We start from the raw sequence: 19363 nt of genomic DNA, 5'->3' as shown, positions 1-19363 counted from the left end.
ATAAGTATTAAGTTTATTTTATAAAACTAATATTTTTTTTATTTTTTTTTATGACTTACGCAGTTAGTTCACAACTTTAGTACCAAATACTTTAATTTCAATCGCTCAGATAGGTATTTAATGAATTTATACAAATAACCATATAATTTAAGCCTACAATTTATTGAGCTGTAAATTTAATTACTTTAAGTATCGATGTAAGTGAGTTATTATTAGTTGCTTATGTCACCTACTACATAATATGTAGATATCTTACAATAAAGGAATAATGTTGCTGGCTCTAATGTCATTTCCTAACCTGTAGAATCAATCAAGTGTTTTTTTACAAAATTGTCTTGTACCATTATTTACTACAGAATAAAATTATAAGTTCAATACTGGCTGTAGAATGTTTACTTCTTTTAGATAAGCTCCAAAGTTTTCAAATTTCAAAAATTCATCAAAAACTTGTGAGATCATTTTTGTTAATATAATACATCGTACCAATGTTAAATATGTAGATATTAAGCAGTATATTAATGGAACAGTATTATAATTAAGATTGCAACTAAAATATAAAATACAATTTTTTATAACTTAATAGAAATGTGGAAAATTTGAAAAATTAGCACAAGAAAATTTAATAGTATACTTTTAATTACAAATTTAATACTGATTTATATAGTTTGATCTCTTAATAAATTAGAGACTTAAGATTTAAATTGCTCTACGTTATTAAGTTCTTTTTATTTGCAAATTCTGTTTAATATACTAGTTTTGATTAAAATATATAATATTTAATTAATATAATATGTAATATGTTTCATCTATTTGTTCATTATTTTATATTAAAATATTATACTTTGATGTTTAATTAAATTACTACCCATTATCTAATACATACCAATATATTTTTAATTATGATTTTATGTATATAATTAATAGTCATGTTATAATTATTACTCTTAATTAACATTTAACAGTAATTCAGTAATAGCTTCTCCTTCATCTAAATCCATATTTTTAAGTATAATTTTGTTTGTTTTCTATGTGTTTTTTGAGTAATAGATAAAAACTACAAGTTGTATCCCTAGTGATGGATATTGTCTAATAGAAATCAATATATTATTTACTAAACAAGTTTATTAAAATTATCACAACTAAATTCATCTCCAAAATATCAAAAACTATTTTAAATTTTGATTAATATTAATTTTTCTTTATGAATACATTTTCAGATATATCAAAACATGTTTTATCCTCAAATAAATCTGTTTGTCAATCTGAATGTTATTTATTAAAAAAATGTAATTCCTGTATTTTTCAACTAGAAAAATTTGAGTATAATATTATGTGTACTGATTTATCTATATTTTACAAAAAGCCATGAATTATATTTTTTTATTCGCCATATTTTTCTTTTTTTTTATACATAAATACTCGGTGGTATTTTATGTATAAATATTTATAAAATATATTTTTAAGTTCAATAAATAGATTGTAATTTATTTGGTAAACTGTTATGTTAAAATTTGTTAAAGTTTCACTCAACGACATTTTAAACATTATTAAATATAGTTCAACCAATGAACATAAATAGGTAAATATTTGTATTCCAATCAAATTTTTGAATTATGAAACAATCACTGTTATTACAAAATAATTACAATAATATTAACAAAGAATTTGTATAAAATAATTATACTTGTTTGGGGGGCAGTAAATGTAACTGGGAGATTTTATTTTTAAACTGATTTAAACAGTTGTAAAAAAAAAATATGTGTAACCAGAGCAGCAAAATCCTAAATACGCCTCAGGTCATAGCTTTAAATTAATTTAACAGGAATGTTTAATTCACATTTAAAGCAATTACTGACTACAATTGTGATAAAACAACATAAATTAAAGATATTTTACCCATAGACCTTATACTAGTATACAAGTACTGAATTTTTTATCAAAAATTAATAATTCATAATCAACATTTTAAATATTTTAAGAATCATGTAGTGAAGAATACAACAGGAAACTATAATTACAATTTCTCATACTAAAATGCAATTAAATTATTAAAATCAGCTAGAAATTTCTATTGAAATTATGTTGAAACTATTATATTTAAAAATTATGTTTTAAGCTTTTTAATCATCATTTCATTAAATAATATTTTTTATAACAATCATAATTACAAAATATTTTAAAATATTCATTTTTAGTCAAAGTATGTGTTTTGTAAGAAACATGTGGTACTATAGTATATATAAATGTTTTTAGGTTTGTATAATTAATAAATATTTTTAAATAATAAGATGAGTTCATCATTCTGTTAAATTGTTTTTTTTCTATGTATTTAAATTATACAGAATGATTAAAAAATTATATAAGTCATTTTATTACATACATAAAGTCATATTCATTATAGAAAAAAATGTTAAATACAAAAGTTTTATATTTAGAAATATCTAAAATGATTAGTAATTTTTATATTTTTTTACAATACCTATTTAAGTGATTTGAAGTAAAACTTTAGAAATCTATACTTATTTTGCAATTTTTCTGAATATTTTGATACATAAAAATCAAAAATCAAATAAATATTCTATAAGTTACTAAAAGTTTAGGTGAATAGAGTGAAGTTGTACCAGACAAAATGTTGGATTATTCTACTACTATACATATAAATACTTAATTACGTTTTAAGGGCCAAGTTATTGATATAAAATCTTTATATTTCTATGCAAAGTAAAATTTAAAATCATATAGTTTTTGTTTAAATGTATGTGCCAGTAATAAACAGTATATAAACATTTATGTTTATAACTATAAAAATTTTATTACTAAAAATATTATATGATACAATTTTTTTTTTTTAAGAAATAATATACAGTTTTATTGGTTAAATTGCTTATTGTTCCTGCTTGCGTACTAATTCTTTCACTATTTTCATGTTTCCTTAAAAAAAAAATAAAAAAAAATAAATAAATAAATTATGAATATTTCTACAAAATTACAAAAAAAAAAAAAATTATTACTTGCAATTACAGTGAAAATATAATTTAAATTATTAAATGAATTAAAATCTTTTCGATTTCCTGGGTTGATATCCAAAGTAAAGTCTGGGCCATAAGCAGAAAAATACTGAAACAGAATCCATTTTTTTTTTAAATAAAATAAATTTTTAATATACTTGTATTTAATTCTTATTACAAGATATTTTTGTAATAAATCATATTATAACATTAGTAAAAACTAAAAGCTTGTTAACATAAATAAAAACTAATTAACGATATTTTGATTTTTCAATCTATTTTGTACCTATTATGGCAGCGGTTTTCAAACTTTTTTTTACGCGGAGCCCTTGAGATGTTAAAAAAAATTTATGGAGCCCTAAAAACTTGAAATACCAATTTTACAACTTATAACAAAATATGGATCAATAAATTGCTAATATATAAACGTTATACAATATAAATGTAACTTGTAACAATTTAACAAATAATAATATATGTAGTATGTAGGTACTTAATTCAGATGTGCCTGCGGAGCCCCTAGATTAGTTTTGCGGAGCCCTATGGAGCACAGTTTGAGAACCGCTGTATTATGATATTATATATTATATTTATATTTACCTCATTATCTGGAATATCATTAGATAATGAATCGTCTTGTCCAGTAATAATTGCAGTTAAATATGTCCAACAACGTGCAACGTTTGCTTCATTATATCCGCCTTAAACAAAGTTAACATTTTAATAAAAAAGTATTGTTAATAATAAAAATATAAATTTACTATAAATATTTAAAATTGTAGTATTCAACATTTTTGGAATATTATGTATTAAAAAAATATTATTTCCACAAATTTGAAGTTGAATAATAAATAGTGAAAACTGAAAGATAGTTTAAATTTAACTGGAAAAATGGAATAGCTAATTTATGTTTTTATTATTCATATTATGTATAGTCTTCTTGACAAACTTTTTAAACATTTGTTACCTCCGCCAAGAAATAATGTAGGCTTTTCCCATTTCATTACGCTCTTCACACATTCAGCTAATGTTTTTGGTGTCAAGTTAAATCCACCAATTGGATCTCCAACTAAACTATCCGCTCCACATTGCAAAACAACACATTTTGGATTATAGGAACTATTCACCATATTACTAATTCTAAATAAAAAAAATATATTTATGATTTATTTTTAATAAAAATGTTATAATATATTAAGATGTTAGTGATTCATAATTACGTTTGAAACATAGTTATGTATTTATCATCATTTATTCCTTCTTTAAATGGTACATTTACAGTATAATATTTTCCTTTATCTATTCCAATATCATCCAATGATCCACTGGTAGGGTAAAAACCCGGTTCATATTGATGAAATGAAAGTGTTAAAACTTTATCTGTAGCCATATATGCATCCTCAACGCCATTTCCTAAATAAATAAGAAATCTTTATTAACATAGAAATTTATTCACGAACAAAAAGAGATAAATTCATGAAGTAAAAATTAATACAAAAAATATTACCATGATGAACATCTATATCAATATATAGCACCTTCCCAAATGTTTTTCTTAACAAATCAATGGCCAAAACTATATCATTTACATAACAAAATCCTTGAGCTGAATCTCTATTGAAAATAGAAAAACACAAAATAAATTATTTAATTAATAAATGATTAATATTAATTTTAAACCTTAATGCATGATGCCAACCCCCACACCAATTGATAGAAAATCTATATTGCATAGTTGTTAATGCTTTTGCAGCAGTTAATGAAGCACCTGAGATATATGTAATAAATTGCCAAATATCTTTTACTGCTGGACAATCATAACCTAAAAAAAAATATATACATTAATTATTATTAGCTTTTTTTTGTTTTATAAATTAACACCAAACAGCTTTTAACACAGGTATCAACAATTGAAATAATAACATATGCATAAATAGTTATAATAGTAAATTATGACAAAAGTTAATGTAATAAGAAAGCCAAAATAAAAAAAAATGTTTAGTATGAAAGCCAAAAATCAACATTATTATAATTTAAAGAACATAAGGTTCTGATTATTGGATGGTTTATTAAAAAGTTGGACCTTGAACTGAATAGGAATAGCTCTTGTAATCAGGTAAGAACACTTGATACATGTAAAGTTATGTGGTCAAGGAGTCAGGGTTATAATTAAGATCTAATAACATGACTAATATAACTGATATAAAAACAAATATTTATATTTTATTTCATAAAATTAACTATTAATTATTATGCATGTCATTAATTTGTAAAAGTATAGTATCAAGCGATCAAAATAATCTGCAATCACATATTAGTAAAATTCAGTATATAACCTATAATATCAGTCATTTTTATTGTTTTTCCAGCATAATTCAATAATAATAATAACCTATTCCATATTCATCTTCGGTATCCAAGATAGAACTGTTGTTATCACTTAATTTCTGTAAGAAGTCAATATATGCACTAGAATGGAATCCTATAAGATCTTCATATGTCGAAGGATTCACTTTAAATACATCCATATGATCAGAAAGATGATATGCCTTAATAAGGGTATCAACTAAATAAGCCTGAAATTTGAAAAAAAAAAGTTTTAATTAATTTGTAGCATATATTAGCTAAGAATACATAATTTGGATGAATATATTATATTGCAATGAAATAAAATGAAATATAGTAAATAGATCATAGATGAATTCATATTTTTGACTTTACAAATGTAATTAAAGTTATTTAATATTTGGGCATAATATCAGCACAATATGAATATTTTAATAATTAACAAAAAAAATTAAAAATTAAATTTAGTATAAACTCAGTTTAGTATAAAGTTAAAACTCAGAAATGTATATAGGTAATTCATAACAAATTATGTAAACTAAATAAACAAGCTACAGAGTAAACTTTCAAATTCTAAACATATTTAAAGATATAATAAAAATTGGTTTAGGTATATTAATTTATATTAAATACTCAAATTTAGACATTTTTTTATTTTACAGCTTTAAAAATAATCATCATTGTAAAATCATATTATTATCTTAATTTATGTTTAGAAACTTTAAATCATAATATTTATTTAAACAATTTATCACCAACACATTAAAAAATATTATATAATCTTAAAATGAAATAGAATTAATAAAATAGGTTCATAAATTATAAAATCAAAATATATTTTTTTTTAAAACTGTTATACAATTTGTCATTAATGTATTGGCAATGAAGAACACATTATATTTATTGTCACCAGTAGAAAGACTATTTATATCTATAAAAATGATACAAGACCAAAATAGAGCTAAAATGAGTGATACAGTAGATACCTATTTGAAAAATTTAAATATTTTCAAGATATTCGATTAATATTATAATTAACTATTTAACAATAGCCTTAATAAAGTTTTAATTTATTTTTTATTTTAAATACATAACATTATGTATAGGTACAGCCAAACTCTGCTCATAAGAAAATGTACTTTTAAAAATGTTGATCCAATATTCACATTATGATTAAGAGCTACAAAAATAATAAAGTACCTAATTTTGATAAGCAAATATACTACATAATCAAAACTTTAAGCATTTAATTTTATACAAACAACACTGTAAAATGGTATAAAATTTTAATTAAAATAATTGTTTATAGTTTTACTAGGTGAGGTCTTACTCTTTTTGATATATTTGGAATTTTGCAGCATTCTTTGATTAATTGTGGGTCAGAAACATAACACACACTGTGATCCATGACTAATAATTTTTAAATATTACTAACTATAGTTATTGGATAATAGTGAAAGAGCAACATTTAAATTGTTGAAATTCGAACATTCTAAGAACGGCAAAAATAAAAATAAAACGGAACTAATTGAGTACTGAGTACAATGTACATTTGTGATTTAAGAAACGAAACTCTCATTCAATAATCAACTACCAGCTAGAATCCAACAACCTACTAAATTATTATCATTTAAAAAAATATGTAGTATAATAATCGTTACAAAAAATTATGATAAAACTTCAAACGAGTAATCAAATATCAATATCTATCGTCTTTTTTATCTGTGGCAGCGGCATTTCTTATTTTCCTAACATTCCTCTTATCACGGTTGTCGTGATAACAACCATCGGTTATCGGCATAGACTTATAATATTACACGGACTAAGATAGAATTTTATCTTATTAATATACAAATATAGGAGTGGAATTGGATACTGGATAGAGACGTGGAAAAGCATTTCAGAAGCGGCAATGGTCCAAAATAGACAACTTAGATGAAGAAGATAGGTAAAATATACAAAAATATATATGAATTTATCAAAAATCATTTATTTTTTTATTTAATAAACGTCATTCAACTTTTTGAATAGGATTATATAAAAATCAACTTAGCAATATAAGTATAAGTAGGTATTACATTTGTAATTAATGTTATTTATTTTACAAAAAGGCTAAAACAACATAATTGTAAAATCAATACATTCATCGCTCTGTATCAAATTAATTAAATATTTACTTTTAACATACAAGAACAAATGGCGTTGGTTTTGTTCTGTTTTTGTAGTTTCTCAACCAAGTTGTTTAAGTTATCAATTTGAGATTCTAAACGGCGTGTTTTTTGGGTCAAATGTCGAATACGCATATTCTTTTCTTGGCACGATTTTTGATAAGCATTCCAAAACAGTTTTCTTCTGCCAGGTATTTCAAGATCATGTTCGCTAAAGTCACCACAATATCTAAATAATTTGTGCTTTCTGAAAATATGTAACAATTAACGTTGATCTATTATCCATTATCACTAACAATCAATAAATAAATACTTTTTAGAAGAATCTTTTTGAGGCGTGGACAAAATTTGGTTTTCATTATCTATATTTTCAGATTCAACTATAATACTGTTGTCTGAATCTGAACTGTATTCAATGATCGGAATAAGTATATCACCAATATCATCCATCATATTTGGAACATTTTCTAAAAGTTAAAAAATTACAAAATATAATAAATTATACTAAGCAAAAATTATTTTTTTTTAATTAGCTTACCATTTAATAATGAATGTTGGGCGTTAACAAATATTGTTGGAATTGCTCCTGGTTTTAGTAAAAGATTACCAAAATTACTTTTAGTAAAATGCTCCTCTTCAAAATGCTTACTACAGATGCGATGACTTTTCTTCAATTCAAATTTATAGTTTTTTTGTAATGCTGCAACCCACTTTTCACATAACACCGTATCCTTTGGAAAGCTATTAATTTAAATAAAACCAATAAATTAAATATTTTCAATAACATATATTTAAGGATGAAATAACATACCTATGAAGTCGAACAGTTGAAGAGTTCGCCACCGATTTACATGATTCGACACAACATTTAAAACCCATTTCAACTTTTTAAATTTAACTGCAAGTTTGTTAAAAGTTAGTACTTGACGTTTTAACTCTTTTAACAATAATTAATGAATATTTAAAAAGCATTAAAATTCAAAACGAAAAATATTGTTGTCGTGAAAATGTCAAATGTAAACATGTGTCTGTTAAACTCCACAAGCGTCCAGCCGGAACGCACCGGAGTCTTGGTGAAAACGTTATCAGTAATCCATTAATGATTATCAAGGAATATTATAAAATTATTTACAACCAGCTTGAAAAAGTAATGTATGAGTCTGTCTCTCTCGCACATGTGTTGGTTTCAATAAATGTCACTAATGCGCGGTCTACATATTATTATAGGTCTATGGTTATCGGGCATCAGCCCGGTTTCACGACTGTTTCGTCAAATACAAATTTTATGTCTGTGGTTTCGTCGTCGAAAATACAATCCATCGCTGTTTTTTTATTGTTTTTACAAACTGGCCACAATCGTGTAACTACGAAACGAAAAACAGCATAATATTATACTAATTGATTTTGAATTGAGGCTCAGTACACCGCTGACAGTCAAAAGCTTAACATATCTACTTTATATTAATTCGTTCGGACGCCCTTCAAACGGTTGAACGATAAAATCATGAGTTTAAAATTTTATCAGTATTTTGAACATTCAAAACCTTGTACGTCAAAATCTTGCACATAAAAATTGTTTCCGTCAAAACTTTGAACGTGAAAATGTTGAACATAAAAATTGTTTTCATCAAAATCTTTGTAAGAATTTAAGATTTTGAATACATTATTACCTAATTATAATTAGGTTGTTATTTAAATTTCAAACAGAATAATATGTTATAATATATATATTATATATTAATATTTTTTAATTATAAAATATTAATTTATTATTTATTATACTAAATATTATTAATATAATATCAACTTTAAAAGTTTCAATAATAACGAGTGAACAAATTTTCTACACAACATTTTGGTGCGCCCGGGGCACTGGTTGCCATTCCCCACCCCCTAAATGATATCCAAAAGTAATTTATTATGTGTACTGGGAACCAATTGGAGCTAAAAGCATGGATTAATATACATATTAATATATTAATTCATGGTTAAAAGCGAGGGGTAAAAAATTACATACTATAGTAGGTAGATTAGCAACAACTCAGCGGCGCCCGCGAACAAAAATAAATCAAGCTTGTTTCGCAATTTAAAGATTTAGGCATAAAATTAAATTTTTCTCCTCGCGCAGAGATAATTAAAAATAAAGTTATGCGTAACTTGGGTTTTAATAAGCTCATTTATGATTTATGGCTCATTTATGGATAATATTCCCTCGAAAATTGTATACTCCTCCCTTATTTGTCTTCATTTAAAATACTGCAGTTTATTATACCAATTATCAATAATTGAATATGGATTTTAACATAGAAAACCATGTTCTAGATATACATAAAACATCAAATTTCATTTGCATACAATAAAATCTAAACTTACTCTTCTCTAGAATTTATGTATTTTAGATTCTGAACGAAGTGATGAATGTATTGATTTTACAATGGTGTGTGTTTTTTTTTTTTTTTTTTGTGTCTGTGTACAGCATAACTAGTCGAAATAATGCTCCAATTTCAAACAATGGGGGTGGTTTCCGATGTAAAAGTGAATATCCTTGGTGCATTATAGAGGTAAAAAGTTAACATTTTCCAACAGTTTTCAAAAAAATCGAGAAAAACAAAAAAAAAAATGACGGAAAAACGGCAATTTTTACGCAAAACCAGTTTTCGACCAAATCGATTTTTTTTTATGGTTGTAATTCAAAAACTAATTACTGAAAATACTTGAAATTTTCACCAAATGTTAATGTCAGTGGTATCCGTATATAGTTAAATTTTCAAAAAATTTTGACTTTTTTTGAGTTATTTATAGACCACTGAAATTTTCGATTTTTTTGAGAAATTTTTTTTAAAGTATCGATAAAAAATTTTTGGATGACCAAAAAGTTTTGAAAATTTAATACAAGGTTCCTTATGAGTTGTTTTTAATGTAGCTAAAAAAAATTAAAAATCGTTAGTCACAATTTTTTTTTATAAGCGTTTTTAGTTCAAATTTTTACGAAATCTGTCGAAAACGCGAAAATTTGCAAGTAACTTGGAAGTTGAAAAATCATAAAATTTTTTTCTTTTATAACTAAGTTTTGAAAATTTGGTACAAGGTTTTCCATACATTTTTCTTCAAATATCTGTAAAAAAAACTCTACCGGATTCAGACAAAAAAATTTTATGAGTGTTTGAAATTTAAATTTTTACAAAAACCGCGTTAAATAACAGTTTAGCCTCAAACGATTTTTGATATTTGTTATTATTCAAAAAGTATAAGTCGTAGATACTTGAAAATTTTACCAGTTATTAAGATTCGCGTTTTCTTTACGTGGTTTAAATTTCAAAATATTTTGACTTTTTTTGAGCTATTTATAGACAACTGAAATTTTCAATTTTTCTGAAAAAATATTTTTGAAGTGTCGATAAAATTTTTTTGGCCCTATCAAAATACTTGAAAATTTAATACAAAGTTCCTCATATGTTATTTTTATAGTGATTAAAAAATTATAAGAATACATAGGCACAATTTTTTTTTATTAGCATTTGAAGTTCAAATTTTGACGAAAATTCGTCAAAATTATGAATATTTGCGAAATATTTGAAGTTGAAAAATCATAAAATTTTTTGTGTTTATAACTAAGGATTAAAAATACAACACTAAGTTTTCCATAAGTTTACCTTCAAGTATCTATAGAGAAAACTCGAAGCATCATTATAGGAAAAATTTTAAGTGCGTTTGAATTTTAAATTTTAACGAAATAGCGTAACGATAACGATTTATCCTCAAACGATTTTAAATATTTGTTATTATTCAAAAAGTATAAGTCGTAGATACTTGAAAATTTTACCAGTTATTAAGATTCGCGTTTTCTTTACGTGATTTAATTTTCAAAATATTTTTTAATATAAGCTGGTTTTTTTAAACCACCTTTTTCACCAACCACTAGAAATTATATCCTAGGCTGACAAATCATCTTCGTTCAGAATCGTTTTTCGTATACAATGATAACTATCATTGGATTCAAATTTAACACTCCTATAATATATAATAATGATCCATACGGCACCTAATGTACAGCAGAGCGGTACTCACTTGCCCACTTTTTTAAAACTAATATTAACACAATTTAAGAAAAATAATTCATATTTTATTACCACTTTATAATTAAACCACAGAGGTAAAATCTAGTTAAAAATAAAAATATAATCTTATACATCATACTAATGAATGAACAATAAAAAAATAAAAAAATAAATTAAATAAAATAGTTAAAATAGAAAAAAAAATGAAATAAAATAAAATTAAATAGTTGAAGGAACAAAACACAATAGGTACGTAAACTTGTGTAAATAAAATCTTTTGGCACTTGCTAATATCTTAATTTTTGAAGTAATTAATGTCCTCTAAAATAATATAACCACATGGTAAGAAGTATATAAAAATGGGTTTCTGTCTGTCTGTCCTTTATGCATTCCTAAACGGCTGGAGCGATTCCGACGAAATTTGGTATAGAGATATATTAGACCTATGGGCAGAAGATAGGCCAAGTTAAAAAGTGATAGACTCAACCCCGAAATATAAGAAATGCTCAAACAGACATTTTAAGATTAACGATGGAAAATTTTGTTTATAGATGGTTGCTATTATTTTCAATACATCAATATAATAAGTAATATTATCGTTTTGGTAACGGCGTCTGCAACGCAGTCTTTATTCGGAAAATGATAAAAGGGCCAAAAATTATTGGCCCCCTAGTAGAAATATTCTGGCTACATGTCTGAGACCACGGTAAGATTGCCATGTTTACTAATATTGTTAAACATTATTAACATTTAACATTTTTGTTGATATTATCTAATATTTCCATAACTAATTATATATTATATAATTATTTATTTTATTATTAGACAGATTACAGACTAATCGGAAGAAATATGGTTGCGGGATTGATTAAAGCTAGTATTGTTAAACAAGTATTATCAATAGAATATATTATGATGTATAATATGCACTACAGCGCTTCTCCTATCGCTGCTATATGAAGCGCACCTACTCACGATGCACGAATGATGCGAATGAAAGAACATCAAGAATAATGAATGAGATATACATGGGCATAGATAAGAATTATTTTCGGAATAGGTTTTGGTCAGATATACATTAAATTTAATCCACAATATTTTTGAACACCCAAAACACCCTCCTTACAATACGCCCATGAGATATTCGGTTATTTACAATAATAATATGGATCATTGAGAATATAGATTTATTCTTAAGCAAAAGCTCTGCACTCGCGTGTATTATGTATGTAATGTATTAATATAATATATTATATTAAGAGCCAAAGTCGATTTCGCAAAGTCTAGGCCGTCACGAGTAGTTTTAATATTTTGATTAATTATTATTAACTTTTGACTTGACGAGTTAATTTTGTTCTGCCAAATTATATTGTGTGTGACTACGCGACGTGCCGAGTTATTTGGCAACCAATACAATATGTAGTATTATTATTTTTATTATTTTTGCAAGTATACCTACGCTCAGACAAATTGTTTTCGTTTTATTTTTTATTCGCTTAATTCTATTATGTGGAATTAATGTATAATTATGATATAATACTGCGGGCTTAAGAATCATCTGATACTTTACACCTGCTGGATTCCTAGGTCACCTGATCTTACACCCAGTAACTCCGAAGTTGTAAGCCGAAAATGTAATATGGCAATTTTAAAACTTCAGGGCCTCAATATCCTTTTGCGTAAAAAAAATATTCAAATTGTGGAGAAAGGGTGTGAAATATACATTTACTCATAATAAAAGTTATATGATGTTAATAATATAAAGTGGCCCACCGGCCACATTTTTCAAAAAAAGGTTGGGCCGTGGCCCAATCTCAACATGGACTTCGGCGCCACTGCTTACACCATTATACTTCATCATAATCATTAATATAAAATTACCCATAATTTAGTAAATATTTAAGCCAATTACATTGAATATAAGCATAGAATGAATTTGAGTTACGAATAGACGTTATTCGAGAGTGACTAAAGGAATAGTAAAATAATATTTATACAGGTACCATTAACATACATTTGAAATATTATTCCTTAATTTAGTATGTCATATTATACAGTACTCTAAACCAAAAAACTAAAAATATATTACATGCATTTAAAATCGGATGAATCATTTCTAATAACCATAGCTCAATAGCTGCATATTATAGCTGTTAATGATCGGGATGGGGATATTCAACAAACGATAGTGGACCGCGAACACTTTTTTTAGACTTTGAAGAATTTTAAACATTATATGTGAATAGTTTTGACCTAAATATTTGTCTGTTTGTAAATAATATTTGTATTAACTCCTTGGCTATAAACACGTGTACCTACGCATGTACATAATATATATAATATTATGTAATACTCGAAATGTTATTTTATATGAGTAGCAGTGACGTTTTTGAAAAATAATTATGAAAAAAAAATTCTATCTCCAAAAATATGAAATCGGTAATGTATATGTTGTATTAAAAAAAAAAAAAACAAAACAATAAAAGTTATAAAAAAACGTTGTAAAAATTTCAAATTTGACAAGAAAAATATGTTTTCAAAAACATGGTGGTAATATTTGTCGAGAAAATTACTTCGTGATATATGAAGTAATATATAATATAATATATATATGTCTGAAGTACAGTTGTACGCGTACAGTCGTATGCGTTTAAAACAAGTCACCATATTTAAATTACGCGGTTCGCAAAACTATATAATATTATTAGTGATAACGAGTCATTATATTATACTCTATTACTGAAGACCACCGCGACAGGTACATTTCCATGCCCCTCCCCCCCTATTCTTGAAATTTCAAATTTCGACAATGCACATCGTTTGTGCCCAAAAGTTCCACGTTTGTAAAAAAAATCGGATAAAATAAAAAAAGTGTCGGAAAAACGGGCATTTTTATACGCAAAATCAATTTTTGATAAAATCGATTTTTTTACATGGTTGTAACACTTGTAACTCAAAAACGAATCACTAAAATATTTGAAATGTTCACCAAATATTTATATTAGTGTTATCTACATAGATTTAAATTTTCAAAATATTATGGTTTTTTTTTGGCTAGTCATAGACCAGCGGTTCTCAAACTGTGGTACGCGTACCACTAGTGGTACGTGAAAGACTACATGGTGGTACTCGTAAGGCCACGTGGTGGTAGAACGGAAAATTAAAAATAAATATTCGATTCTGATCTCATTGAAAATTTGTTATTTAATTCATATTTTATTTTAAAAAACTAATGAATAAAAATAATTATGTTGCAATATTTTACTGCCATATTATTTAAAATAAATGTATTTAACTAAAAAGTAAAGTATTTAAATTGTACAATTTGTATTTTTAGTCATTAGTGGTACGTGACTGATTAATAATACACCTAAGTGGTACTCAAAAAAAAAATTTTGAGAACCGCTGTCATAGACAATTAAAATTTTCGATTTTTGGAGAGTATTTTTTTTTTTTTTTGAAATATCGATAAACTAATATTGGGTGCCCAAAACACATGAAAATTTAATACAAGACTTCTAATAATAGTTATTCTTATGTAGTTTAAAAAAACCAAAAATTGTAAGACAAAATGTTTTTTTATAAGCGTTTTAAGTTCAATTTTTTACAAAATATGTCGAAATCGCGAAAATTTGCAACTTGCAAGTAATTTTAAAATTCATAAAATGTTTGTATTTACATCTAAGGTTAAAAAATTCAAAACTAAGTTGTCCATAAGTTTTTTTTCAAATAGCTATAGACTAAACTCGAAGCGTCATTACAGGAAAAAATGTTATTAGCGTCTGAATTTAAAAGTTTTACGAAATTAAGTAATGATAACGATTCATCCTCGAAAATTTTCAATATTTGTTATTATCCAAAAAGTACAAGTCGGACATACTTGACAATTTCACCAGTTTTTTAGATTGGCATTTTCTATACATGATTTAAAATATTTCGCTTATTTTAATGCTATCTATACAGGCATTTGAAATAATCGTTTTTGTTTAGTTTTTTTTTTTTTTAATAAATATTGATTAAATTTTTTTGACCGAGTCAAAATACTTAAAAATTCAATACAAAGTTCCTCATAAGTTATTCTTATAGTGATTCAAAAATTATAAGAATACATAGGTATAATTTTTTTTATTAGCATTTGAAGTTCAAATATTGACAAAAATTCGTCAAAATCATGAATATTTGCAAATTATTTTATTAGTATAATTCATTAAAATGTTGTATGAGAAGCTAAGAGTTGAAAATTTAATACAATATTTTCCATAAGTTTGGCTTACAATAATTATAAAATAACTTACATTTTGGTGTATTCAGGTCATTAAAACATAAACCGCCTTTTTCACCATTTACTAGAAAATATAGTCTAGAATCTAGGTTGACAAATCATTTCTGTTCAGAATCGTTTTTCGTATATAATGATTCCTATTATCGGATTCAAATATAAATACATCCATTATAGACTAAATAGTACAACAAAGACTACTATCTTGAAAGCAATGAACAAATTATGTGAACTTAATCAACGTTATTTTGAATGTGCAAAAACAAGGACCGCCCTTTAATAATATTATATACCTCGTATATTAAATGATTATCTAATTTTATATTTTTCTAATTTATTTTTAAAATACATACAGAAAATACGCTTAGCAATCAGCAATACCGTTTGATTTTTTGAAAGAATCTATTTTTAGCAACAATTTATCTGATTATTTTTCCAATAAAAATTACCTTCATCATCCAAGTCAAGACATTAAGGAAACAGTATCTACGTTATTGGAACATAAAATGTCATCAAAATATATTTACACATTTGTGAAGAGTAATCGTAAAATTTGTTTATCGATTATCAAAAGTTCATTAATTTATATTTCCATAAATTCATCTAATACTAATGATTATAGTGGTTCTCAAACAGAAAATGATTATGATGCATTACGTGTTCTTACATACAAATCTATTAAAAAAAATCCAGGAACATAATGATCAAATATTAAGTTTGTCTATAGGTACCCTATTGAAAAACAATACATGCCTTATTCGACAATAATTAGAGATATCGGTTATGACAGATTCTTCATATACACTATTGGTCAACGTTACAGATAAACGCATTTCGACAATATGTTAAAAAAATTCAAAAACTCCATTTATTGGTATTGACGCTACTGGTGGTGTAGTTCGAAGGCCTTATATAGATCTGTGACAATATATATACATTATTAAAAGCATAAGGATAAAGAGTTTCCTACGTTACCCTACTCGCATGTATGTTACGTTTACATTATAGTTAGGTAATAAAAATAAAACAAAAGGTCTTCCTAAAGCACTTTTATTGCCATTTAATACGGCTAATTATAGTAATTCAAAATCCAAGTGTAAACATTTTGGTGCTGGATACATATCACGGATTTTTGCGCTTAAAAATACAATACTTATATATATATATATAGCTGTAAAAAAAAACCAATTTTTTTTTTAGGTTTACGTATCACACATAATTGTTTAACAGATTTTGGAGCAAGGCCAAGTTTCCGTTGCTAAATTACTATGTTTACCAAAATCAGCTAATATAAGAACAAATCTATATCAGTGCAAAACATAATAATTCTTTCGCTAGGTATTTAGGTCGTTATCGTAGGTATAGTAACAATTTTCTTGATCATATTCTTTATACAATATTATATATAATTAGTAAAATTATAGTACCAAAATATTGAAAACCAATTACCTATTATTTAGTTTATAATTTACAAGTGTGTAATACATAGGAGATATACGTTTTTTAATTTAGCTTCGTTATTAATTATTAGTTTTAACATTAGTGTGAATTGATCTAAACAATTTTAAGGTAAACATATTTAAGTAGTATTTGTACATTAGCTTTTTACGATATTTTTTATTTTTAAGTGTACCAATACGTTCTGTTTCTCGTGAGTATTTAAAATATCGGAATTTAAAAATACTCTTAAATTGATCAAATATTAAAGTATCGTGGAAGATAGATAAATTCACATTTGTACTCAAAGTAACCAAGGTAAACGTGAATATTACTATTACTGAACGTAAATTTGATGCGTCACGCACTTTTAAGACGGAGATAAGTATACACCAAATACGGGTGTCCTTTAAAGGACATCACAATGACACAATACAAAACAAGTTTAATTAGATTTAAAGTAAGTACGTAATAATCTAAGAAATACAATGTGGCCGTGTGGGTTGACACTCTAATTATTCAATGATATACATAATTATTGTTTAAAAGTATTATATAACATCCATGTTTTTTTTTTTAAATTTATTTATGTGTTTTTATGACGCTGATGTGTTTATAATTTAATTTTATAAACTCTAGTTTTTCATAGTACTTAACACTTATAGAGATAATTTCCTAAAAATTTGACTCGTGCCCGCGTGATATGCATATCCACAAAATTTATATCAAGTTTTTGATATACAATAACAAGATAATACATTTTTTAATCATATTATTATCTTATATTATACAGAAGTATATGTAATAGATTTAAAAAAAGGTGGGCAAATGGGTACCGCTCTGCTGTATAGAATAAGACGTTGAGTAGGTTATTGTGTAATGTAATAGGTAAATAGTTCGATAAGAAATCGTTATTTTACGAGTGAATATCTATTATCTAATATTGTAAAAAAAAAATTAAACACTCGCAAAAAATTAGTGTGACTTCTAATTAAATTTTTTTCAATACAGGTAGATAAAAGTATGATAAACTTTGAATTAAATTTTCAAGTCTTAAATAGATATAAATATATTATTATGGAAATGTTTATGAATTTTTATTTTCCAACTACATAATAATTTTCAAATTTTTCACGAATTTCATTAAAATTCTAACTTGAAATGTTTATGAAAAGTATTGTCATTTCGTTTCTTCAATAACTTTAAATTGGTATATGAACAACATATATAAAGAATCTTGCATTACATTTTCAAACCATTTTTTATTGGAATTTATTGAAAAAAAAACTTAGAGATTTAAAACACAAGATGCCTTTAAATAGCTCAAAAAGCATAAAACAATTGTTATTATGTACAGAAAACGCTAATATAAATAGGTACATAATAAAATTTTACTTTAAAATTGTCTATTTTTAAAGTCGTAATACCTAATGAAAATTAACAGTTCATGTTACAACAAAGTATAATAGTGATAATGTTTTTTAAAACCTATAACTTTACCATAGAGAATCTGCAGATGAATAGAATATAAATAAAATATAGGAGGTTTAATATTTTTAAAATTTTAAAAGTTGATTAACTTTACAGATAAAACATTTATTCTCTACTCTTATACTTGGAGAACTATAATGCATTAGGTATCTATTTTTATGGAAAACTAATTTTTACCAATCATAAATCAAGCACATGATTTTGAAGACAACTTCAAAAATACTTCTTATAACTTCTTTTAAATATATCAGTTCCTGTCGATCATGGATAAATTCTAAAGAAGCTATAAATGCTCTATAGTATTAAAATTATAATCAATGAAACGAATTATAAGCAACGTTAGTACTGGCACTCTCGTAATCTCGTTTAAGATTATAGTGAAAAATATTTAAATTATAGTACTTTGTCCTGTAACCGTGTAAGTATGGTATTTAATATTTCCTATATTTTCAATTTGTCTAGTGATTGTTAGTGTTTCACAAAGAACTTATTTCCTTAAAAATAATATTTTTTCAAATATTTTAATTTAAATCACCTTTATTGAGATGTTTAGTTTAATTAGCCCAAAAAAATTAG

General features: G+C 25.0%; 2 protein-coding genes and 1 long non-coding RNA gene across 6 annotated transcripts; 1 reads left to right on the top strand and 2 right to left on the bottom strand.

Moving 5' to 3' along the window:
- Nucleotides 1-2540: 2540 nt before the first annotated feature.
- On the bottom strand, nt 2541-7033 carry LOC114122530 (histone deacetylase 8-like). Of its 2 annotated transcripts, none has more exons than XM_027985211.2 (9): nt 6685-7033; nt 5401-5584; nt 4689-4830; nt 4516-4622; nt 4229-4421; nt 3976-4148; nt 3609-3709; nt 3022-3117; nt 2541-2931 (listed from the first exon to the last, which is right to left on the bottom strand). In XM_027985211.2, the coding sequence occupies exons 1-9, from the start codon at nt 6760-6762 to the stop codon at nt 2923-2925; spliced, it is 1083 nt and encodes a 360-aa protein (XP_027841012.1). In that variant the 5' UTR covers nt 6763-7033; the 3' UTR covers nt 2541-2922. The 2 variants fall into 2 exon arrangements, with proteins under 2 accessions (XP_027841012.1, XP_027841011.1); XM_027985210.2 differs by having other exon boundaries at nt 2578-2931; nt 3012-3117; nt 6685-7032.
- A 117-nt stretch (nt 7034-7150) lies between these two features.
- LOC114122543 (uncharacterized) lies at nt 7151-13053 on the top strand. 3 transcript variants are annotated; one of them, XR_007605984.1, is made up of 4 exons: nt 7152-7302; nt 7386-7421; nt 12132-12286; nt 12406-13053. It is a non-coding gene; the product is annotated as an uncharacterized LOC114122543 (long non-coding RNA). The 3 variants fall into 3 exon arrangements; XR_003592291.2 differs by lacking the exon at nt 7386-7421 and having other exon boundaries at nt 7151-7302; XR_003592292.2 differs by lacking the exons at nt 7152-7302; nt 7386-7421 and adding an exon at nt 8482-9160.
- LOC114122542 (THAP domain-containing protein 6-like) lies at nt 7428-8577 on the bottom strand. Its single transcript, XM_027985224.2, has 4 exons — nt 8334-8577; nt 8061-8263; nt 7836-7989; nt 7428-7769 (listed from the first exon to the last, which is right to left on the bottom strand). The coding sequence occupies exons 1-4, from the start codon at nt 8399-8401 to the stop codon at nt 7520-7522; spliced, it is 675 nt and encodes a 224-aa protein (XP_027841025.1). The 5' UTR covers nt 8402-8577; the 3' UTR covers nt 7428-7519.
- Nucleotides 13054-19363: the final 6310 nt, after the last annotated feature.

The sequence above is a fragment of the Aphis gossypii genome, chromosome X, assembly GCF_020184175.1.
Source record: "Aphis gossypii isolate Hap1 chromosome X, ASM2018417v2, whole genome shotgun sequence".
In the NCBI taxonomy this organism is placed as follows: domain Eukaryota; kingdom Metazoa; phylum Arthropoda; class Insecta; order Hemiptera; family Aphididae; genus Aphis; species Aphis gossypii.
The sequence above is the reverse complement of the archived record's forward strand: the minus strand, read 5'-3'. Positions and strand labels throughout refer to the sequence as shown.

Coding starts and splice junctions, on each gene's coding strand:
- LOC114122530 (XM_027985210.2), bottom strand. CDS start 6,762: ATGGATCACAGTGTGTGTTATGTTTCTGACCCACAATTAATCAAAGAA. Junction 4,831..5,400: donor CGAAGATGAATATGGAATAG/GTTATTATTATT, acceptor ATTTTTTTTTAG/GTTATGATTGTCCAGCAGTA. Junction 4,149..4,228: donor TACATAACTATGTTTCAAAC/GTAATTATGAAT, acceptor TTTTTTATTTAG/AATTAGTAATATGGTGAATA.
- LOC114122542 (XM_027985224.2), bottom strand. CDS start 8,401: ATGGGTTTTAAATGTTGTGTCGAATCATGTAAATCGGTGGCGAACTCT. Junction 8,264..8,333: donor TCAACTGTTCGACTTCATAG/GTATGTTATTTC, acceptor TTAAATTAATAG/CTTTCCAAAGGATACGGTGT. Junction 7,990..8,060: donor CCAACATTCATTATTAAATG/GTAAGCTAATTA, acceptor TTTAACTTTTAG/AAAATGTTCCAAATATGATG.